The sequence below is a fragment of the Pleurodeles waltl genome, chromosome 4_1 (assembly GCF_031143425.1).
Source record: "Pleurodeles waltl isolate 20211129_DDA chromosome 4_1, aPleWal1.hap1.20221129, whole genome shotgun sequence".
Lineage (NCBI taxonomy): Eukaryota > Metazoa > Chordata > Amphibia > Caudata > Salamandridae > Pleurodeles > Pleurodeles waltl.
Genome location: NC_090442.1, coordinates 399,078,951 through 399,103,790, shown reverse-complemented (window position 1 = coordinate 399,103,790; position 24,840 = coordinate 399,078,951). Strand labels below are relative to the sequence as shown.

At 43.6% G+C, this 24,840-nt stretch overlaps 1 protein-coding gene across 2 annotated transcripts in view; it reads left to right on the top strand.

Annotated features, from left to right (window-relative positions):
* The first annotated feature begins 530 nt into the window (after nucleotides 1–530).
* Nucleotides 531–24,840, top strand: part of PKP2 (plakophilin 2) — a 468,963-nt gene continuing 444,653 nt past the window's right edge. Inside the window, exon 1 of one of the 2 annotated variants that reach the window (XM_069228624.1) lies at nucleotides 531–950. In XM_069228624.1, coding sequence (XP_069084725.1) covers nucleotides 737–950 — 214 coding nt within the window. In that variant the 5' untranslated portion in view covers nucleotides 531–736. The remainder of the gene's footprint in view (nucleotides 951–24,840) is intronic. The other variant, XM_069228623.1, reaches the window with a different exon arrangement.

The window sequence follows — 24,840 nt, the reverse complement described above, 5'->3', positions numbered from 1 at the left end:
CTCTGTTCTTCTTTACTGCAATACAGGCCCATGGCGGGTTATCTTACAGAGTACAGGCAATCTCACTCTCCCACTTAAATGTAATGAAGCAACAAAACTCTTTAAAGGTAGAAAGTGTCGGCCATAAAAAAAATAGTAGGAGAAAATTACAGGCCAATTATCCGGGTGCAATAAATGATTTATTTGGGAGGAAGCACGCTTCGGTACTATGAGGTGTGCATCCAGATGGAGCCCTTGCCCAGGGAAACAAGCATTTGCAATGCAATGGGTCTCGCATTTGCTCGAGTTAGAGCTATTAGCGTTGTAAACTCCTAACCGGACTTTTGTTGCCACATAAATTGAAAATGAAAAGTAATATATGACTGCGCCGCTCCAGGCCTGCAGCTGACAGCTCCAGGACGTCTCCCAGAGTCTGTTGTAAATAAAGGTGAGGTCTGGCTGGGCCCCGCCTCTGCCTGTCCCGCCCCGGTCGCACCTCCGCCCTCCCCCTGCCTGGGGCGGTAGTGCTTTCATTGCCTGCCAGCGGCTCTCCCGGCGGCCAGGCCCTGGTGGGAGCGCCTGTGCCTCACCCTTCAGGGTGTTCCCTTCTCGGCGGCTCCGCTCTGTATAGCGGAGAGGCTGCTCCAGAGGGCTGTGCTTGACTGTGACCGCCGGGTCCTGCTTCCTGCCAGCCGGGCTCACCGCAACAGGTAGAGTCGCTGCCCGAGGACACGGGGGAGCGGCGCGCGCCAAAGCCATGGCCGCCCCAGTCTCGCCGGGAGCCGACTTCGGCTACATTCGGACTGTGCTGGGGCAGCAGAACTTCATGGACCTGGACAGCTCCACCCTGGCCCTGCCCTCCGAGGACAGGCTGCAGTACTCGGGTAGGCACGACGGGGAGAAGAGCCTGCGGATCCGTCAGCAGGTCCAGCAGACCATGGCGAGAAAGAACAAGAACTCCCTGCCCAGAGGTGAGTGGTGGAGTCTAATTAGCGGCCTCCCCGGCTGCAACAGGTGCCAGCGAAACTGCCTACCCACTGCATGCCCGGTTGCCTTCCCCTCTCTGCACTCTTCCGTTATCAGTTTACAGGAGAAACGGAGAAACAAAGGGTTTGAGTAGGCAGCCTATACCTAGTCCCCGACAGAATTACCGGTCTGCCCTGTATCTGTATTTCATGCGTTCAGATGCCAGTAGCGACGCCCGCAGATATCAGATCTGACTACTACACGACTTTGCCACGGCTATAACTTACACTCCTGTCACTGGTGATTTTCATTTTGTACGATTATTCTTTTATATTTGCCTTTCTGTCGTTTTACTTTATTTCACGGGGGACCAAAGAGACACCACGCTGCTGTACACTTACGTAGTTAAACTATGTAGCGCGTCATCTTTATCCGTTCTAAGCAATGGTCTAGCAAGAATAGCCATTGTAGAGGCTCTTTGCAGGCATCTTGTAATCATGACGTCCTAGGTGGGTGGGAATTACATCCCGGTCACACTGTTATCTGCAAGTACTTGCCTGTAATGTAAACAATGTTTGATTCATTGACATTAGAGCCATCATGGCCTGTAGCCCTGTGCCGAGAACCACCATTGGGAAGGATTCGCACTTGATTGTTTTTTTGCATCTGCCATTTCCTAATGCAAATTGAATGTGTTCAAACGAAGGTCCTTTCGCTGGGACTAACTTGACAAAATGTGCCCAAGTGTATTTGGTACACAAGCGTCTTCCTATAGCCCATGCTTCATGCCCGTCATCAATGTGCGTGCAAAATGTAATATGTTCCGCACGCTGTTCGAGTTAACCACAAAGTCTGCACCACGTATTCATAGTTGGAAGGTCCCTTCTCAGTGGCAAGTTTGCCGTAGCATTGCGCCATGAAAAACTAAGCATTTGCAATGAGTCTCGCGTTTGCTTGAGTTAGAGCTAATAGTATTGTAAATTCCTAACTGGAATTTTCTTGCCATATAAATTGAAAATGAAAAGTAAAACAGTTGACGTAAGCAAGCCGATTCAAACCGCCATGAGTGCGAAGGAGAGACACAAAAGGAAAAAGGCGTTTGCTCGCAGTCAAATGTATCAGCAAATGTGCAATTATCCAAGTAACAGGGTCAATGGCCAAGGCAGTAAGAAAACTGCCCCAAGGAGGGACAAACGTAAGGCATTTACCAATGATAACCAATGATTTTTGAAAGGCAATCCCCTGAATGAGTGATAGTGATGGGCGTGTGGTTAAAAGCCCACAGAGTACAACAGGTGAGAGGGCTTGTGCGCTCCACTTAACTATGACGTGACTCCTGCACAAGGAGATTCTTCTTTGAGCTACACCGTGGTAAGGTCACCAGACTGCTCCATGTTATGAGAGACATAATTTTCCAGCACTTGGTTTTCCTTTTGCATCCTAATGAATTATGGCAGTTGTAGTATTGATTTACTTCAGTGAAAATCAATTAGACTAAGAGAGCTGAATATAATGATTTTGAGAAGGAAAGCAGATTTTCAGGAGTCTAAGAGCAGAAAGGGGTTACTGGGTTCATATTGTGGCATTTTGAGCCTTTTACCACTGGTGCCCTGGGGCTTACCCATAGGCTCTGTTTACGACTATAGGTGGTATTTATTCCACATCATAACTCGCTATACTACTGGGTACATTATTTATCGAGTGCATTAAACACCACCTATTATGAGTTGGGGAATAACATGCAGGTTTTTCTATTTAATGCACCAAAGGCTGCACGATACGGTAAGTACCATATGGTTTTCCCCATTTCAATTTCGCATAGTTTGACCTGCTGAAATTTAACAATAGCTAAGTAAATTAACACATCCGATAAATACCTAGCAACTCATAATTTTCATCCCGTGCTCAAACAGATGTTTATGTACGGGTCGGAATTAACCTCCCAACTCGTAATCAGGGCCTTACTGTTAAGTCCAGAATTTTGCACCAAGTACACCCCTTTAGCACTTGGCCCGCAATATAGCACAGTCAAGGAGAGCAAGGCTTACTAAGAGAGGTGAGGTGGAGATACATACTCAGAACTCCCTAATCCAACTAATACAAGTTAAGAGATTATTAATCAGTGCTTAGTATTTGAAAAGCAAAACATATTTCACTCTAAATTATACCCAGTGTGTAATATTGTACATAATGGTTTATGAAGCAAGAAATTAATTTTGACATTACTAATACCCGTCAGCCTAGGTTACTCCAGTGGGACTACCTTGTAAAATACTGCTTGTGTCCTAGTCTCCCAATTAGTTTATGGGGGTGCCTTACCCATAGATCGTGGGAATTTTTTACAGCCTTGAGGATGGCCGCCTAAGTCATGGATCAGTTTTGTTGATTCCTCCTCCCTCTAAATATGGACCTTGTCCCCGTCTCCCGGTTCTATTGAGTTACAGTACCCCACTCCAGCTGACCGATCCTGAGGCAGACTGGGTGGTACAGGGCAACCTGAGGGTTATACTCCCATTGGCTGTTTGGGTGTTAGGATGGTGTGGAGCAGAGGGGGTTATTTGTGCACAGAAAACAAAATCTCCAAACTGCTTTCCAAATTAGGTGTGTGGAATCCTATCCTACAGGAATATTCACCCTGTCCTAAGGATAGAAGAGTCATCGCTATTTTAAGGGAGTACAATCAGAAAGGGAGGAATTTGCAGCTGACCAGAAATCCTGAAGCCAGAAGTTTTGCTGGAACAGTGAGGAGAAAGGAGGGTTGTGGCACTGGAGCAGGCATAAAAATATTTTGTTATAGAATAAGCAGAAGTGACAACATATCAGTACATTGATTAAAAGAAATGACAGAACTTGGGAGCAGCATTCAGAAAACAAGAGTTAAAATGCAGACCACAGGTTCTTTCTTTAAAGCTCAGACAGGAAAGAGGGACGTCATGAGTGTACCTGATAGTTTATATATGCTATCAGATTCTCTGCTTCTGAGTTATCTTTTGTGCAAAGGAAGGTTTGCCACTGCCTTGGCCAGTCTAAAAATCTCCCATTTCCAAGTCTTGCAACTTTTTTTTTTCAGAAAATAAAATAAAATAGTCCAACATAATTATTTTGATATAGAGACCGAGCCATCATGTTACCTGCTGTGGCATTAGCTTGTCCTCTGCCATAATTCAAGTTTTGTTCACATGTGGGAAATGTAGAATAAAGCACATTTTAGCAGCATTGATGAAGTGATACAAATGAGGGAAAAGTGAGGATTATAATTCAATTTTGTTGCAAGATGGATTGTCCACTTTCGTTTTGACAGTCTGTGCTATACTGATTAGGCTAATTATCTTACTCCATGTCTATGTGGACACTTTCAGGTCTTGAACTTTCCACCTAGAATTGATTCATATCAGGTCTAGGGCCCTTATTACGCGTTTGGCTGTCCTTGGACCGCCTAACCTGCAGTGGCGATCTGGTCGATGCAGACCTGGCGGTCTGACCACCACATTACGATCTTGGCGGTTGGACTGCCAGCAGACCGCCACCTCCACCAGGATCAGGGATCCTGATGGGTCGGCGGCGGTGAAAGTCGTGGTCAGCCATGGCAGTGCATATTTCAGCACTGCCATGCTGATCAGTTCTTTCCTTCCCGCCAGCATTTTCATGGCAGTGTCCCGACCATGGGAAGGCAGAGTTGGGAGACACAGGTGGGACCCTGCACTGCCCATGACCATGTCGTGGATAGTCAGTGCAAGGGCCCCCCTGTCAGCACCCTCTGAATGCGCACTGTCTGCTGTGGCAGAGTTCGCATTCTGAGGGTGCTTTGTGCGACGGCATTGGCCTTGGCTCCCTGGCCGCTGAACTGCTTCTAGCGGGCTGACCGGCAGAAATATCGTAATACAATGGTAGTGAGGCCGCCACCTTGACAGCTACCTCGTCTCCGCCGTACTGAAGTTGTGGCAGTTCAACCGCCCAACTCATAATCAGGCCCCAAGTCTAATTATTTCAGTGAAGACAAGATGACAACTCCCAGAATGCATTAGGCTATAACACTGTTCTTATATCCTTGAAGGGAAGGCGGTTCTCCTAATACTGATGAACATAACTAATATGAACAAAGTTCCTAGAAAATACTTCGATGTACAGTTTTAACTACCGTCTTTACATATTTCAGCAGCTGACCTAGTCCGACAATGTTGCTTTTTAGTATTACAAGAGCTTATTGCATGCAAGTCTGCCTGCTCTGATTATTGCTGCAATACTGTCTATTTTATCTGGAAAACTTTGAATTAAAATTGCCATACAGTTGTACTTTTCCACCCCAAAACATAGCCTTAGAGCAGTGGTTCCCAACCTTTTGACTTCTGTGGACCCCCACTTTATCATTACTGGAACCTGGGGTCCCCCATTGAATCATTGTTGGATTCCGGTGACCCCTCACGGAGTCTTTACTAAAAGCTGGGGACCTAATTTGTTATTATTTCATTTTCTAGGCAGTCGCGGACCCCCTGAGGAGGCTTCGCAGAACCCCAGGGGTCTCCGGACCGCTGCCTTAGAGGGTTAGCAAAATTTGCATCTTGAACCTGTTTTCTCAATTGATTGAATGAGGTTTCCAAAAGACGCCTTTTCCCATTCCCACTATTGACCAGAACCCCACTTCCCAAATATGATTTAATGTAATTGTGTCTTGAAATTGAAATGGGGAATCTTTGACCTCTCTATTGCAGTACGGTACGCAAATACCGAACTACATACAGGATCCTGGAAAAAATTGGGCCAAGAAACATTGGGTTCAACTCTTATTTGAATATACTTTTATTAAATGAACTACTCCAGTGGTTCCCGACCTGTGGGCCTAGTACCCCGGGGGGGGGGAGAGGGGAGGAGGGTCTTGTGAAGCCTCCCTAGGGGGTCCACAACTGCTTAGAAAATTAAATTATATTAACAGATAGGTCCCCAGCTATCAGTAATAACTTAGTGGGGGTCCCCAGGTTCCAGTAATGATAAAGTGGGGATCCACAGAAGTCAAAAGGTTGGGAACCACTGCGGTTATACCTGAAGGGTAAGGGTGTGCGCTAGCGGCTTCTTTTTTAAGCCTGAGTTCTAATCCAGGCTCAGAACCTGTCTGACAACTGTGATTCTGGACAGATCACTTTATTTCGGAAAGTATATGTGTATGATGTAAAAATGGTCCGGGTTTTTAGTACTGCCCTAGTACCACTTCCCACCACCTGTATCACTTCCTGGTTTGTGAGAGCAAAGCCTAAAAGAAGCTGTGCAAGAAAGGGATGGACCTGTTTCAACTAAAAGGATGTGAGGAAGGAAAAGCCTGGGATGGAATACTTAATTTGCCACCTAGACCAGGAACAGTATAGCCCAGGTGAGAAACTGACCTTCCACAAATACTTCAGTAGAAAGACTCTGGCAGGCAACCGCTAGGTTGTTACAAAACACCAGATTCATTATCCATTCACAACGCTGCCATAGTTTGGGGAAAGGTTTCAACCATGGAAGTCATTTAGGGGACGCCAGGGGTCGCAACTGCGGCCCCTGTCTTGTCCCTTGCGACAAATGTATGCCTGAACAACGCATACCTGAACAACGAGGTCGGAACAACGACCGCGTTGTTACCACTAATGCCTTTACCACGAATGCCTTAACAACGATTTTTCATTGAAAAGGCATTCCTGGTAAAGGCATTAGTGATAGGCATGCATGGTTCCAGCATGCGTCCCCCTCTGGCCCCCCCCTAAAAATTACTGCAACCCCCACCCCCTCACCTAAAACCATGCCACTTGCCCCTAAAACCGCCCCACCCCATCCCTAAAACCTAAACTACTCCAACCCCCCCCCAACCAACCCCTAAAACCTTAAAACCACCCCAACCCCTAAAACCAATCCAACTCCCACCCTTGCCCCTAAAACTACCCCAACCCCCACCTCGTCCCTAAAATTACCGCAACCCCCCAACCTGCCCCTAAAACCACCCCGACCGTAAAACAACTCAAACCCCCACTCTGCCCCTAAAACCACCCCCACCCCGTCCCTGAAACCACCCCGCCCCTAAAACCTAAAACCCATCCCTAAAATTACCACAACCCCTCACCCCGCCCCTAAAACCACCCCTACCTCTAAAACCTAAACCACCCCAGTCTCCCACCCCCCCCTAAAAACCTAAACCACCCCAACCCCCACCCCCAAATACTAAAAATGCCCTGACACCCCCACCCCTAAAACTAAAAATACCTCGACCCCCCCCCTCTAAAACTAAAAATTCCCCTCCCGCCCCTAAACTGCCCGACTACCCCGCCCCCCGCCCCTAAACCGTCCCTAAAACTAAAAATAACCCGACCCCTCCCCCCCAGCCTCTAAAACAGCCCCACTTACCTGCCTGATCGCGTTGTCCTCCTCAGCCGACTCCCTTCTTCTGTGCTCTAACCACGCATATGCGCGGTTCAGCACATGCATGGTTAAGGCACAAAACAACAAAGTCATGGTTAATGAAAGCGTTGTTCCGCTTTCGTTGTCCACGACTTCGTTGTTCCAGAGTCGTGGTTAAGGCCGTTTCCCCCTTGCGATCCCTGGCACTGCCTTCGCGTATCCTGGCCTCACAAGTGGCAAAATAAGTGCCTAGAACACAGACCAGGTCGTCCTTATGGACTTGGGGCTCCACTTTCCTTATTTTCTGTCAAGGTGTTATTACACTAATTGTCAATAATATTAGATTATTCACTATTAGTGTAATAAAAATAGAGTACAGTTAGCTGGAATATGACCTTCCCTCGCAGCTGAATTAAGTAAAACATGATGTTAAATGTATGTTTGCGTGCTCGTGGGTGAGAGTGTTTATATGAGAGAGAGTGAATGTGTGTGTTTGTGTAAGTGTGTGAGTGAAGGTTGAAGAGCGTGATGTCACTCACAGTACCCCTGGCATTTTGATTAATTGGCGTCCAAGATGTGCTCCACTAACCTATGAAAAACTATTGTAGTGAAACTCCTTATCTTACACTGCCCACACTTGTTTGAGCCAGGAGTAAATTGAAACTTTGACTCACCTTCCCGTAAAAGCGCTGTCACAGGCATGAGTCTGCCCACAAGACTACAAAGGACAAGCTGCCCGAAAACAGGCGTGACTGTAGTTCAAGCCATCTTTTTCGGGTATTTTTTGTGGAAATCTGTTCTCCTGGAGCGTATTGTGAAAATTGCACTTTTTAGAGAGAAAAAACGAGTCGCTTGTGTTTTAAACAATGCCTGTAGCCAATAAGCCTTCTAAAGTTATTTTTTAGCACTGTGATCTATTTTATCTTTGCTTGTTTCTTCAAACTGACTTCTATGCCTTTCCGAGACGATCTTTGGGACTTCCTGATTGTGTTTTTTCGTTCCTTGTAAAATTTTCGTAGGCGTCATGTTTTCACTCTTTACTGTACAGCTCCTCATTGTGTTTCGGCATCCAGTTCATTTGTTAAATCAAGTATACATGAATGTGTGCAAAACCGAACTTTATAAAATGCCCCTGTGTTGCCCACACAATTAAGTTTTACCTACTGACTTTACACATGTGTTCTTTTTGTACACAAAATACACCCATGTACACCTGCATGAGATCCAGCCAAGTGTGGGAGCTAGCGAGCGATTGGCTACGTCTTCCACTTTGAAAGTAAACCTCTAGTGGTGCCACACCTTGTGTACAGCTGCGAGAAATATTTCTGCAGTCGTTTTAACTTGCTACCTCAGCGAATACAGGCGGCTCTCGAAAGTGATTCAAATCTCCCGAGATGGGACGGGCGAGTGGTGCGGGTATTTGTTTCAGGGAAGTGCAGAGGGGACGTCAAAGAATATTATGTTTCAGCCCGCATCAAGGTGTGCTTTTATCTGTTAATGAAAGCTGTCTCTCCTTGGCCAGGCTGTAGCTTCTTTCGGTTGGGAGACCGCTGCTAAACGGCTATAGTGCTTTCTGGCCCCTGACATTACACAACCTCTGTGAAAATTGCGCTACAGTGCTTTCTGGCCCCTGAAATTAGAGTTTCTCTGTGAAAATTTCGCATTAGTGGTTTACTTTGGGGCATGCAATTCGACAGAATTTGTCTTCACTCCCGTGCCTCTCGTCGGAGGCGTGCTGAGGGCGGTGTTAGTAAGATGGAACGAGCTCCGCTGTAACGTAGCATACCCGTGGGTTACTGGACCCTCCTCTTCCCAGCGTATCTCCCCTGTGCCTTTCTCCTTGGGTCTCTTCCCTGCTGAAGCAGATATGCTAATAATAAATTGTAGAGAAAAATAATGTGCACGTTTGAAAATGTACCCTTGGAGTGTAGTTACCAAGATTAACAAAATGTACTAATATGACAATGTGCTAGGTACCAACTGCACTGTTTTACAGTTTTCCTTCTAGTTAGATGTTTTTCCAAATTCATGTTCTAAACAGTTTTTGCATGAAGCCCCACATGCAAATGTTAATCTGGGTTAGGTAGGGTTCTTATTTGAGACGTTGACATATATGGTGACAAAGGATTGACGGACTGATTTGCTGAATTCAGCTACTCATGATAACATATTCATCATTATTGGCTTATGTTGAGGCATTAGAACACATGTTTTCTCAAGTTCTGATTGGGTTATGTTATTGGTGGTTACTAAGGAATTAATCTTGAGTGGATTTGAATAAAGTTTGGATTAACCTCATGACTTAGTATTGTAACCAATAAGGAAATACAATTGATAAAACATATATTGAGTTGTGGTTATTCATGAATGTTGACGTTATTAACTACTGACTAATGTTTTCCTTATTGGTTTTGAGTATTGATTATTGGTACAAATTGGTTACCCCATAGCTAGGATACTCATTACAGTACCTCTGTGAAAAGCAATAGGACTTTCTGGCCCCTGAAATTAGAGCATCTCTGTGAAAACTTCGCATTAGTGGTTTATTTTGAGGCATCCAATTCGACAGAATTTGTCTTCACTCCTGTGCCTCTTATCGGAGGCATGTAGAGGGCGGTGTTAGTAAGATGGAACGAGTTTCGCTGTAACGTAGCATACCCGTGGGTTACTGGACCCTCCTCTTCCCACCATATCTTCCCTGTGCCTTTCTCCTTGGGTCTCTTCCCAATGTTGCTCTCCTTTTGGTTTAACCTAATCTGCGGGTGTTTGGGGTTGACTGTCCTTGGTAATCCCTTCCCTCACCCTCTCCATTCTCGGAAGGATCTGACTCTGTGAGACAGTGGGGGTGCTCGAAGCCAGAGCCCCCACACCTAAGGTCCTCCACCTTCCATGCAGTGGTTTGGGTCAGTTTCCGCTCTATCACGGGTACGAATAAATAACGTGTGTGAGATTGAATTCCCCCTAAAGGTGTCAGCCCTGCCATGTGCTGCCCAGTCCTCCCTGTGCTATCAGTCTGCAGTTTTTCCTGAGGTGTATAACTGTCCTATTGCGCTGCCCTGTGTTTTTTTTTTTTTTACCCCGAGCAATTTCCAAGGAGCTTCGCCGCACTGGCTAAGAGCCAACAGCTGAAAAATTAAATTTTATTTTATTATTGTTTCATTTTTCAGCTGCTGGCTTAGCCAGCATGTGCAGGAAGGGGCAGGGCTGGGCCATTTTTTTTTTGGGGGGAGGGGGTTGGGGAAAGCCGGGTTGGGGAAACAGCATAGACTCCAGTGCACTGTCTGAGCGGCAACCAAGCCGCCCAGACCAATCCTAGCACTGCTATCATGCTAGATATAGCATGAGAGCAGTGCAAGAATTGCGGGGGAAGCCTGTGTTGGTGTCCCAGGGACTGCTGGTACACTATCCGGAGTGAGTAGAGGAGCGAGGCGGTCAGTGGCAGGACAATTACGTTTTTAAAAAAAAACTTTTTTTATTATTATTATGATGTCACCCCACCTTTTGAGGTTTAAGGTGGCCCCCACTGCTGAGCCCTCACACCTGCATTCCGAAGGATTCTTCTGCAGGAAGACCTCTAGAGGAAGATACATTCCACAGCAACAACAAGGAGAATGCGGTGTTGGAGAGACATGAGATGATAAGGTTTATAATTAGGAGATGGAAAACCAATACTTTCAGGGTCACAATGGTCACAGCAGAGAGTCACACTGCTGAATTCTACATTTGAAATTTGGTTGTAGAGTGCTTGTTCTGTAGAGGGATATTATTGTAGTCCCTCCAACCTATATGTATACTACTCAACGTTAAGAGCAAACACAATGTACTATTCCACCACCATCAATGAAGCTGCCAACAAAAGCATAACATTCTTCAAGACAATCGCAGACTGCACCAACCCCTGCCTGACCTAGCCAACAGTCCATAAACAAATTAATGTAGTGACAGAAATCTCTTAAGTGAAACAACTCATTAGGTGTAATGGAACATTGACCACAAAGCCATCTTTGACCCCGTCCTCAGTGTAGCATCACACAATACAGGGAGTGCAGAATTATTAGGCAAGTTGTATTTTTGAGGATTAATTTTATTATTGAACAACAACCATGTTCTCAATGAACCCAAAAAACTCATTAATATGAAAGCTGAATATTTTTGGAAGTAGTTTTTAGTTTGTTTTTAGTTTTAGCTATGTTAGGGGGATATCTGTGTGTGCAGGTGACTATTACTGTGCATAATTATTAGGCAACTCAACAAAAAAAAATATATACCCATTTCAATTATTTATTATTACCAGTGAAACCAATATAACATCTCAACATTCACAAATATACATTTCTGACATTCAAAAACAAAACAAAAACAAATCAGTGACCAATATAGCCACCTTTCTTTGCAAGGACACTCAAAAGCCTGCCATCCATGGATTCTGTCAGTGTTTTGATCTGTTCACCATCAACATTGCGTGCAGCAGCAACCACAGCCTCCCAGACACTGTTCAGAGAGGTGTACTGTTTTCCCTCCTTGTAAATCTCACATTTGATGATGGACCACAGGTTCTCAATGGGGTTCAGATCAGGTGAACAAGGAGGCCATGTCATTAGATTTCCTTCTTTTATACCCTTTCTTGCCAGCCACGCTGTGGAGTACTTGGACGCGTGTGATGGAGCATTGTCCTGCATGAAAATCATGTTTTTCTTGAAGGATGCAGACTTCTTCCTGTACCACTGCTTGAAGAAGGTGTCTTCCAGGAACTGGCAGTAGGACTGGGAGTTGAGCTTGACTCCATCCTCAACCCGAAAAGGCCCCACAAGCTCATCTTTGATGATACCAGCCCAAACCAGTACTCCACCTCCACCTTGCTGGCGTCTGAGTCGGACTGGAGCTCTCTGCCCTTTACCAATCCAGCCACGGGCCCATCCATCTGGCCCATCAAGACTCACTCTCATTTCATCAGTCCATAAAACCTTAGAAAAATCAGTCTTGAGATATTTCTTGGCCCAGTCTTGACGTTTCAGCTTGTGTGTCTTGTTCAGTGGTGGTCGTCTTTCAGCCTTTCTTACCTTGGCCATGTCTCTGAGTATTGCACACCTGGTGCTTTTGGGCACTCCAGTGATGTTGCAGCTCTGAAATATGGCCAAACTGGTGGCAAGTGGCATCGTGGCAGCTGCACGCTTGACTTTTCTCAGTTCATGGGCAGTTATTTTGCGCCTTGGTTTTTCCACACGCTTCTTGCGACCCTGTTGACTATTTTGAATGAAACGCTTGATTGTTCGATGATCACGCTTCAGAAGCTTTGCAATTTTAAGAGTGCTGCATCCCTCTGCAAGATATCTCACTATTTTTGACTTTTCTGAGCCTGTCAAGTCCTTCTTTTGACCCATTTTGCCAAAGGAAAGGAAGTTGCCTAATAATTATGCACACCTGATATAGGGTATTGATGTCATTAGACCACACCCCTTCTCATTACAGAGATGCACATCACCTAATATGCTTAATTGGTAGTAGGCTTTCGAGCCTATACAGCTTGGAGTAAGACAACATGCATAAAGAGGATGATGTGGTCAAAATACTCATTTGCCTAATAATTCTGCACTCCCTGTAGTTATCCTTTACAGTAGTCTCCTGTCTCTTTCAGACCTCACCAACAGCCTGAAATCCCTAAAAGTCACCTCTGTTGGATATGTTGTACCCTTGTCGTTTATCAAAGCCCTCTCTAGAGATGCAGTATCACACCTCACCCACTCTCCATTGTCCTCACCTCTGTCACTCTAATCCTCTTCATAGAAGCTTTCAAACTATGCAAGATTCTCCCATTACATAGTAGGTGTAACTACATCCTTGACTTCCGACCTATGTTCATTCTAATGTGCTGTGCGGACACTACAGTTTCCCCCACCAAAGAGCAGTGATGCATCACAGGAAAAACTGTAGCAGGCTGTTTTGATGTTTTCTCATGTCATGCACTGCTTAATACCTCACTTGTTACATCACTCATGACATGTTAAATAACAATGATACCATCACAGATGACTCCTCAAGTGATGTTGTCCGTGTTACTGTTATTCACATTATTCAATAAGCCCTTTAATAATAAAAAAAAGTTTTAGTAAAGACCATATATTCATATACAGATTGTTACTGTGTGTACGCATGTGGGTGTGTAGAATGGAAATAGCATAGACCATGGAAGCATTTAGTTTTGGATGGTGTAAGTTATTTGGTGCACCATTTACAAAGTTTTGTTGGGGGAGCAAGTAGTATTCCATGTTAAACAAGGTAAAGACTGAACACAAAAGCATTTGATGTGGGCTGCAGAGGAATATTTTAACGTTGGTTGTGGATTAAAGCCAAAGCATGTTGCATACAATCTATAAGAAAAGCCTAAGATCCTGTTGACAAAAGATTCTCCACTAGTGGGTGTCTGTCCACATGTCCATGTTAATTCATGTTAAATAGTTGCTACAGACCTAAAGACAATGTCTGTGTAATGAGGACATTTATAAGGTGTGGATGTTTATTTCTAGAACATCACTGGAGATTTTTAGGCATTGCATATTGTTCAATAACGTAACATGTATGGGTGATCAACTTGGAGGTGGTGTAACTTGTACTGGGGTTTTTAAGCATGGCTTAAAGGTTATATGACCTTGTGCTCATCTGAGGAATGCGTTTAGTGCATTTTTCCAAACTGATGCAGTTTGCCAACAGTGCCTGCAAAAGGTATTTATCAATGGCAAATGTATACCTGTAAACCTCTTGACTTCTGATTGCGAGTCATATAAAGTATTCAAGAAGGTGATCCAATTAGGGTGACTTGATGGAACAAACTATTTTTATTGTAGGGTGTTCATGGCTTAAATGGGAATGACTCCATCGTAGACATCATTTAGGGGTCACCAAGGGTTGCAACTGTAACCCCTGGTTTACCCCTTGTAACTCCTGGTGTTTCCTTTACAACCCTTGGCCTCACAGGTGGTAAAATCAGTGCCAGGAATACAGGGGCAGCTTGTCCTTATGGCCGTAGGTTGGGCTCCACTTTCCTTGTTTTCAATCAGTTTTTTTCTTAATTGCAACAATAGTGCATATCATATTATTCTCAATTGGTGTAATAATAAATGGAGTACAGTTGACTGGAATATGACCATATCTGGCAGCTGATGCTTTTAAATGTATGTTGTGTGTGTGTATGTATAAGTGTGTGTGTGAGTTTATGTAAAGGTCAAATGTTGTGTGATGTTACTTCTGCTGCCTCTAGCATTTTGGTGAATTGACGTCCATGGACCCCATTGAAGTCTAGGTGGGTAAATATCAGAAAATATCCACTGAATGTGGGTGACTCAACAGATACCCTATCTGTGCAGCATGGGGGCAAAGGTTATGTCTATTATCAATTGATTGGTGGTAGAAACTTGCTACAGGTGTAGCGTGTTGAATTACTTCAAGTTCACAAACTATATAGAACACTAGTCACAGTGGCTGGATAATGTCATCAGTGATGTCATTAATGATGACACTTGAGATGTCATCAGTGATACCATTTAACATGTATGAGTGATGAAATATGAGGTCCTAGGCAGTGCACGACAGGAGCTGTTTATAGTGACTTCAGTTAACTATAACTTGGGTTTTTGGTTTTTAAACATTAGTCTTGTCTCATATCAACACATAACTATAATGTCACTTAACCTTTGTTGCTTTTAGTAAATGTCTGTGTTTTTTTTAGCATATTCAAGTTTGAGTATATTTTGAGTGCAACCTTAGGCACAACCTTCTCCCCAGTGAGCGGACAATCCCTGCTGTACACAACATATGGTTGTGTGTTGCAGAGATTGGCTGCAGGGTCAGGCCTTGCCCCCAACCACTGTCAAACTGTGCAGAGCATGGCATGTAGCACCATCCTGCCCAACCCCCTGTGGTTGACCAAAACCCTGTACCCCTCTGACCCCCACTGCGCATGGCCTTTGACCATGCTCAGCAGGTTTGCCACACAGCTCGGCCTCCAGCCAGGTTCTGTGCCTAGCCTTCTGTTGGTGTCCAATCCCCCACTGTTTACAGTCTCTGTCTGTGTGCAACAGGGGTTGGTCACTGGGCCTTGCCAGGCCATGAACCCAACCACCTGTAGGCACATTCCCTCCCCTGTGCACAGCGTTTCGTAATGTGCAGTGGAGGATTGCTGCAGTGGCGTGGCCCTGCAGCAAACCTCTCCAGCTGGCCAGTCCCACACTGCACATGGCATTGCTGGCTATTGCATTACCATGTGCTAGTACTGCAGTACCGGTGACTAAAATAATAATCATTTATTATTATATTTTTCTTAATAACCTAAAGGAGTGGTGGCCCCAGGGGTGACAATATGTGCCCTCCCTTCACTAATACAGTCTGTTTTCGATTTTCTTTCAGAATTTGGGACTGAGTTCACAAGTCCTCATTGGAGGCCAAATGTTTTCTTCGGAGTTACAGCCAGCTATTCAGATCATGTTGGTGCCACAGTAACAGAACTGCTACCATTGTACCGACTTGATCAGCAAGAAACAATGCTCCCTTGACCAGACATATTTGAATATTTGTTTATTTTTTCAAATGTAGTCCTGCATTACTGTACCACTGATCAAACTGTCCAGTTATACCTAACGTTTTTTTAAGGGTTACCCCCTTCACACACAACCCAAGCCCCTCTTTAACCACTAATTTCCCAAGTGGCGTAACAGATTTAAACCATATAAAAAAAAAAAAGGACGCTTTCTGAGTAAAGTTCTAAATTTTTGCTATATTTGCTGTAAATGCATGTAACTATTTTTTCTGTATTGGAGAGCAAATTTTCCTACAGCAATTAACACATGAAATCACATTCCTGTCCCCCTCTTTCTTGGCCTCAGCTTGTTGGGTCAGCGCAGAACTTCCAATGAAGGAGGCAAGGTGGATGAGTGTGTTTATTTTTTTATTTTTTGGGAAGGTTTCATGCAGATTCGTCAAATGATACCAAAGTTAACATGAAGATAATAAACAAAACACTCTTCCAGTGGAAATTCTGACCAAACTATAACCACAGTGGCTACTGGCGCTGTGGGATAGATTTGTCTGTCTATCTATGTGTTTATATATATGTGTGTGTGTGTGTGTATGTGTGTGTGTATATATGTATGGATATATGTGTGTGTGTATGTGTGTGTGTGTATATATATATATATATATATATATATATATATATATATATATATATCTCTCCTAGTGGCAGTCGCCGCTAGGTAGTTATGGTTTGGAACATTTTCCATAGAAAAAGTATTTTTTTGACTTGCCTATATCTTTGGCACCGTTTGACGAATCTTCACAAATCTTTCCCAAAAAAGTGTGCAGATGATTCTTGTTGTGCATATAAAGTTTCATGGTGCTCCATCAAGCGGGGGCTGAGAAAAAGTGGGGGGGGGATCAAAAAAGTTGCGTTTCCCATGGTAATTCCCATAGGACCTTTAGACACTACTACAGCCTGAACCGCTGTATGGAAATGCACCAAATTCGGCAGAAAGCTAGCTTTTGGTACAAAGATTGTTCTGTTGCTTATTTGGTGTAAGTTTGTTCAGTAGTTATTGAGAAATGTAAGGAAATCCAAATTTGTATATCTCTGGCCACTGCGACTTCGTGAAGACTTGCACGAAAAGAAGCAACATAATTGGCTGACTGCAGACTGACTAGAAAGTTGCGACTGCCATTTTATTTCATGGGACATGGTCCCTGAGGGGTGAAAACCCTAATTGAAAGTGACATAAGGGTGAAGGTACCCTGACCCAAAGGGCGTGATGTAGGTGTGTTTTAGGGGCAGATTGCGGGTTTAAAATAATTTTGCATCACCATGCACAATATTTGCAAACATTTGAGAATTTTCACTATGTATTTAGAAAATATTCGCGAATGTGAAATAGTTTAAAAGAAAACACACACTCATTCATACACTTAGTCATTCACTCATACCTTCACTCAAACTCGTGCACCCTCTCAGACCCACTCAGACTCACACACCCACTTTCAGGCCAACTCAGACACTCACGCAACCACTCACAGATCCACTGAGAGAGACCGGCCCTGTGGCCAACCTGCGCTGTGCACATCCAAAGACCGTGCGTTGCACTGGCTTTGGGAGGTTATAAAGGCTTGGTTGCAAGGCCTAGCTGTAGGCCAGGCCTTTTGACCAACCCCTGCCGCGTACGGGCAAAGGCTGTGCGCTGTGGGGTTGGTATAACGTATAGTACTTTTTAATTACTTTATGTTAACAAACAATAGAAACTCACTGAAAAATCCAAAGGTTACAGGGACGTTATAGTTAGGTCCTGAATTTACCCATACAAAACCATATAAATTCAGCATTTATAGTTGCGAGTTCTTTCAAGTAACTATAAACCACGCCCTAAGGTAACTAACTCCTGCCTTCGCCATGCACTGCACAGCTAATGTCTCCACATAATACATAATTGAGATCTTGTATGGCATCTTTGAAATTACCACTGCATCATTTGCAATAAAATCATTGATAAGAAAACTGTGCATGGCAAGGGCACAAGTTATAGTTACCTTAGGGTGCGAGTTATAGTTCCTTGAAAGAACTCTACCTCTAACTGCTGAATTTTTATGGTTTTGTACAAGTAAATTCAGAACCTAACTATGACGACCCTGTAAAATAATATAAATATATATATATATATATATGTGTGTGTGTGTACATATATATATATATATATATGTGTGTGTGTGTATATATGTGTGTATATATATATATATATTTTTTTAAGTGCAATAGCGCTTTAATGCACCCCTTGGAATAACAAAAATAGCACGTAAGGGTTAAAATTTACGATTATCAGGGTAGCTGAGTCTTCTTTGGCTTCTCTCCTCTTTTACAAACTTCCAGTAGCCAGCTATCTTATAAGGTTTACCAATGGTTAAGAAGATTTCTGAAAGAAGTATATATTTGAATTGACCATTCATGATTGATTATTACTGTTGTAGGTGAAACTGTAGCAAAGGTTAGGGACCATGAGGAACATTTTGGTGATCTGGGAAGTTTTTTTGTATTCTCAAGTGAGACCACTTACAACAAACCTGTATACATGTTTGGAAATAAAGGCAGATGGTGACAGGAGCTGTTGCTCTATGGTACAAATTCCAGATTGCTGACAAATACCTCGTTTAGTAAGGGCACAGGTTTTGCCATAATATTTTCACTGAACACTCATGGTGTAGTCAGTATACAGGGAGTGCAGAATTATTAGGCAAATGAGTATTTTGACCACATCATCCTCTTTATGCATGTTGTCTTACTCCAAGCTGTATAGGCTCGAAAGCCTACTACCAATTAAGCATATTAGGTGATGTGCATCTCTGTAATGAGAAGGGGTGTGGTCTAATGACATCAACACCCTATATCAGGTGTGCATAATTATTAGGCAACTTCCTTTCCTTTGGCAAAATGGGTCAAAAGAAGGACTTGACAGGCTCAGAAAAGTCAAAAATAGTGAGATATCTTGCAGAGGGATGCAGCACTCTTAAAATTGCAAAGCTTCTGAAGCGTGATCATCGAACAATCAAGCGTTTCATTCAAAATAGTCAACAGGGTCGCAAGAAGCGTGTGGAAAAACCAAGGCGCAAAATAACTGCCCATGAACTGAGAAAAGTCAAGCGTGCAGCTGCCACGATGCCACTTGCCACCAGTTTGGCCATATTTCAGAGCTGCAACATCACTGGAGTGTCCAAAAGCACAAGGTGTGCAATACTCAGAGACATGGCCAAGGTAAGAAAGGCTGAAAGACGACCACCACTGAACAAGACACACAAGCTGAAACGTCAAGACTGGGCCAAGAAATATCTCAAGACTGATTTTTCTAAGGTTTTATGGACTGATGAAATGAGAGTGAGTCTTGATGGGCCAGATGGATGGGCCCGTGGCTGGATTGGTAAAGGGCAGAGAGCTCCAGTCCGACTCAGACGCCAGCAAGGTGGAGGTGGAGTACTGGTTTGGGCTGGTATCATCAAAGATGAGCTTGTGGGGCCTTTTCGGGTTGAGGATGGAGTCAATCTCAACTCCCAGTCCTACTGCCAGTTCCTGGAAGACACCTTCTTCAAGCAGTGGTACAGGAAGAAGTCTGCATCCTTCAAGAAAAACATGATTTTCATGCAGGACAATGCTCCATCACACGCGTCCAAGTACTCCACAGCGTGGCTGGCAAGAAAGGGTATACAAGAAGGAAATCTAATGACATGGCCTCCTTGTTCACCTGATCTGAACCCCATTGAGAACCTGTGGTCCATCATCAAATGTGAGATTTACAAGGAGGGAAAACAGTACACCTCTCTGAACAGTGTCTGGGAGGCTGTGGTTGCTGCTGCACGCAATGTTGATGGTGAACAGATCAAAACACTGACAGAATCCATGGATGGCAGGCTTTTGAGTGTCCTTGCAAAGAAAGGTGGCTATATTGGTCACTGATTTGTTTTTGTTATGTTTTCGAATGTCAGAAATGTATATTTGTGAATGTTGAGATGTTATATTGGTTTCACTGGTAATAATAAATAATTGAAATGGGTATATATTTGTTTTTTGTTAAGTTGCCTAATAATTATGCACAGTAATAGTCACCTGCACACACAGATATCCCCCTAACATAGCTAAAACTAAAAACAAACTAAAAACTACTTCCAAAAATATTCAGCTTTGATATTAATGTGTTTTTTGGGTTCATTGAGAACATGGTTGTTGTTCAATAATAAAATTAATCCTCAAAAATACAACTTGCCTAATAATTCTGCACTCCCTGTAGTTCCATATTATGGGACCTGCATGGATTTTATGTGAGGGGCTGCTGACCTTACCTCTGAAGTAAAATAGAAACCCTGTATCTTCAAACACAAATTACACTGTCATGATCCCATGCAGGCTTCGGGAAACCAGTTTAGGACAGAAATGGAGACTTGTATGGTGTGCGCTTTATCTCAGCTGCAGAATTTGGCTCAGCTTGAGAAAACACTTAATAAAACACTAAAATATGTGTCATTGTGGTCTTGTGATCCACATGGTTTGGTGACCACAAAATACAAAGCAGATGGGTGAGTTCGTAGGGTGAAAACAAAAATTGCAGATTAAGAGGGTGTACCTTAATCTGTTGAGTTTTATCCATGCAGCAAGTGTTTTTAGGTTTGGAAAATGTATTTATGAAATGTGAATGAGGAAGTATTATGTTTTGATGTTGGATTGTTTCTTGAGTCTCCGTGATGGTTTAACCTTTTTTAGTCTTCTGTAATGGTGAACCAGAATATCTGGTTCAAAATAAGAAAGGAAGTTTGTTTTGGTGTACCTCCATGTGTCCTACATGTATCAATGACATCTTACATAGAGTTCATAAGCTTTCTAAGTGCCAGAAATCTGAAAGAACTAACTTGGGTATCTGAAACTCTAAATTGCAGCTTGGGTCTGCTCACCTGCTGTCGTAGTTGGACTCTTGCTCTAGGCAAGACTGCTGGTTTAAGGATGACAGTACTTATGTCTGTAGGCTACTGTGCCTGTCCTACAATAAGTCACAGCTGTTTCCCCAACCCTCCTGGCTCACTAGCAGCACACACCTCACCTAAAACCCAAACTGTAAAACGTGATTTGTGGCAGCCTTTATGCATGGACTCAAGTGTGACATCTCTGAGTGTCATGGTTAAACGGAGAGTACCCCTTTCTCACATGAACAACTCTCAATCAAACACAGGCAATGAAGGAGATGCAGTAAAGTTTTTAATAGGTTTTATTTAACAAAACTGCAATCTATGATAAGTTGCATGGGCTGCAATGATTAGGATAATGAACAATGCAAGAAACAGAATGCCATAGACAAGAGTCATTAATACAAAGACACCCACCATCTTACAATGACATTAAATGACATGAGATGTGAAATATGTCCTAATACCCTAATAATGTGAACCTAATCTCTAACCTAAAAGAGATCTAGGTGTGATAAACCTAATCTGCCAATGCCATGTCCATAAGAAGAGCCCCCCAACACTTGATACCTTGGAATGAGGTCTCTAGCTCAGACTCCGTGGAATACAAAGACTGGGTCAGTGTCAAGGTGACGTGCAGCATCGATAGCAGTGATGGCATCTGGTCGGAATCCCTCTGACTATCTGTCTAAGTGAGGTGCATTTATACAGATCTGCTCAGACCCCTGACGTAGGTCTGTTCCCAAACAATAGATAACAAGACATGCTTGGGGCGGCAATTTATATAAACAATTCCCTCAAAGGCGTGAAGAGGGAAAGTACCTAATGTGAACACCTACAGTTTGTTTATCTTTGTCGCTTGACATTGACACCTTAGCGCAGTGGCACTGATAATGTGAAGCTAAAACATTGGCCTAACCAGCAACAAGGCAGCCATCTTAAAAGATATAATTAAATAAATGCGCTAAAACAGAGCAAGCGAAGTAGGGTACAAGTCACTAGGTGATGAGGGCACGTGTCTGCAAGCCAAAGGCTCAGCTAACTCCTGTTTCCCATTAAAACAAACTAGGATTCACTACACTGCCCTATGAGCAGTCGTGCCACAATGTAATGACAGAATTGCCAAGGTATACGTAAAAATGTGTTTGAACATTTGAAATCATTTTTTGAGCCAACATGGACCCACATTTTAGAGTTTTAAAGAGCATATAGTATGCATTCAGTCAACCCTACTCTTAAGCATAGTTGAGAAGCTTCTACTGTTGTACACTTCACAACTAAGCCTAAGATAAGTGTATCGTACGTTTCTAAACATATAACACTTTAAAATCGAAAAGCATTGTAAATTAGTTTAAATTAGCACAAGTCCAACATTTTATGGTCCGGTCCTCTCTTCTGAAGAGGGGAATTCAAATATTACATGCTATGAGTCTGTCAAGGATACTGTTGAGAATTCTGTACACACACTTCAGTGTCTCAAGAGCTCTATTATAGATTCTGTTAGAATATGCCAGCTTTGTTTCTCCTTGCGCACCATCTGGTAAGTTATCGCAGTAAAGGATATCAACATTCCCTCCTCTGTTAAAAATGATGCACAAGGGCTCATTGTTTTCCTTCCTCGGACTGCCTGTTGCCCACTTCCACGTTACCTCCGCTAATTTCCATTCTGATCTGTCTGGCCTCTTGCTGGTCAGATACTTGTCTGAGCATCATGTCTGTCACTAAGATACATTTGCTTACAGGCATGATAATTCTTATTCCAGCATGTGTGACTCAATCTTCCACCCTCCCTTGGTCTGTATTTTGAATATCTGTCACCGGGTGCTAGTTATTTACTTTGAAAAGGCACCATTGTGGCAGTGAGCACTGTGAATATACATATATATGTATATTACCTACTGGTGGTTTTCTTTTGCTAGTAATTGTGGTGCTGTGTGACAAATCATCACAAAATGTCAAAACTAGTTTGCCACTCACTTCAGACGCTGCCTGGAAAATTTTGAGGTGATTCGTTAAGTGAAGAACGAGAAGTGGAGGGTGGAGGGTTGACGGGGGGCTCAGGGGGGCAAAACACGTTTTCCTCATGCAATTTCCCTAAGGGTTTTAGGCATGACTACAGCCCGAACTACTGGATGGAATTACACCTAATTTGGCAGAAAGCTAGAGATTAGTCCAGAAAGAGTTGGAGTTATTAACAAAAGAAGATTTATATATAGCTACAGACTGGGATCCACACATCAACACCAATGTCGTGATTGGCTGGCCGCAACCCGACAGGAAAGTTGCAGGAGCCATTTTGTCAATTGGTACACGGTTCCCAGCAGGAAAAATAAAGTGAAACTGATAGAAGGGATCAGGGTAGGGGGACTAATGCAGGGGTCTCTGAGGGCCCCTCATGGACAAGAATTTGCCCAAAAACCTTTTGGGGGGTGCAGGTGGATCTGTGGATTCTCAGCAGCCCTCAGCGTGCCCCCCCCAACGTACCTCTATGATAGATCTGTGGATCCAGAGCCCAATTACAAAAAGTACACCCACTCGCACACCTACTCGCAGACCCACAAAACCACTACCATACACAATCACAGAACCCACACCCACTCAGCCATAAACGGCCTTCAGAGGAGAGGCACCACGTGGCCCACCTCACACTTTTTACTCGCCTTTCCTGGGGAGGTGGCCATCACGAGGGCCGAAATCCGCCATGAAGGGGGCGCGGCCACAAGCGATACCTTCTCCATTATAATTTTCTCACTATGGCCCCAGGACTCTACTCGGTCCGAATTTCAAAATGGCTGCCAACACTTCCTGGTTGAAGTTTGCCAGCCAATCAGCTCTCAGCAGGAGCTCTTTCGGATCCTCAGAGGATCTACGCCCTTAGATATGTATTTATTTTTCCTTTATTATTTCAAAAACTACTGAACGGATTTGCGTTAAAGCACAAAAAATTATCTTTCTGGACCAAGATCTAGCCTTCTGCCAAGTTTAGTGTAATTCCGTTCATTGGTTCGGGCTGTAGTCATGGCTAAAATCTACTTGGAAATTATTATAATTTTTTTTTTTTTTTTTTTTTACCCCTTTTTTTTTTCAGCCTCACTTGATGAATCACCCCGAAACTTTCCACACAGAACAAGACACTAATAGGCTTTTTTTTTTTGGGAAAATGTCACGAAGATGTGTCAAACAATCGGTATTTTGAACAAAACTATAGCCTTAACCGCTGGACGGAATTACGCCACATTTGGCACAAAGGTAGCTTTTGGTCCAGAAAGCATGCTTTTTGTTAATTGTTGTTTCACGCCCTCCCCAGGGGTACAGCTGCAAAATATATGGGAGAGCACACAAAATTCCCCCTGGCCTTGGGGACCACCACTCCCCGGGGCTAAACAAAAAAAAAGGGCAGGATGCTGTGCAGACCCCACCCGGTACCCATTCTAGGGAGATAGTAGTTTGCTTTTGCTGGGCAAGAGCTGTGACATCTCCTGCCAAGCAGAAACAAACACTCTGCTTCCAACAAGCGGGAGCTCTTAAAATGCTCGGACTTGCTGGAAGCGAAGATGTCATATCTTTCCCTGCCCGCATGTCTGCAGGCAGAGAAAGCAATGAAAGTATTGATCTTGCATGCAGGGAGCTGCATTTCAAGCAGCTCCCTGCGTGCGGGGTGGAATGCCAGTTCCTGCAGGAGACTGAGAGCCAGCTGAAACCTTTGTGACCTTGAGGTTCCCCCGGGGTCCCCAACGTTTAAAAAAAAAAATAATAATAATCCTGTCCTGCGTATTTATATTAAATTAATTGGCAGGGCTGCATTTATTGTGGCAGGATGATCATTACACAAAAAGTAAACCTTAATGGAAATCTTTTGCAGATATAGAGGGTGCCCAAGTTTAAGCTCCACGTCTTTAAAGTACTACTCATCCTAACTTCATGCGCATGGTCAAGGCAAACAAGTGTGTTTTCTTTGCATTTCCATCATGAAAAGTTATCTGTAATCCTTGATGGAGCTGTCTGCATCCTTGCTTTTTTCAAGCGCAGTATCCCGTGTAGTGACTGTCACAAGTGTTT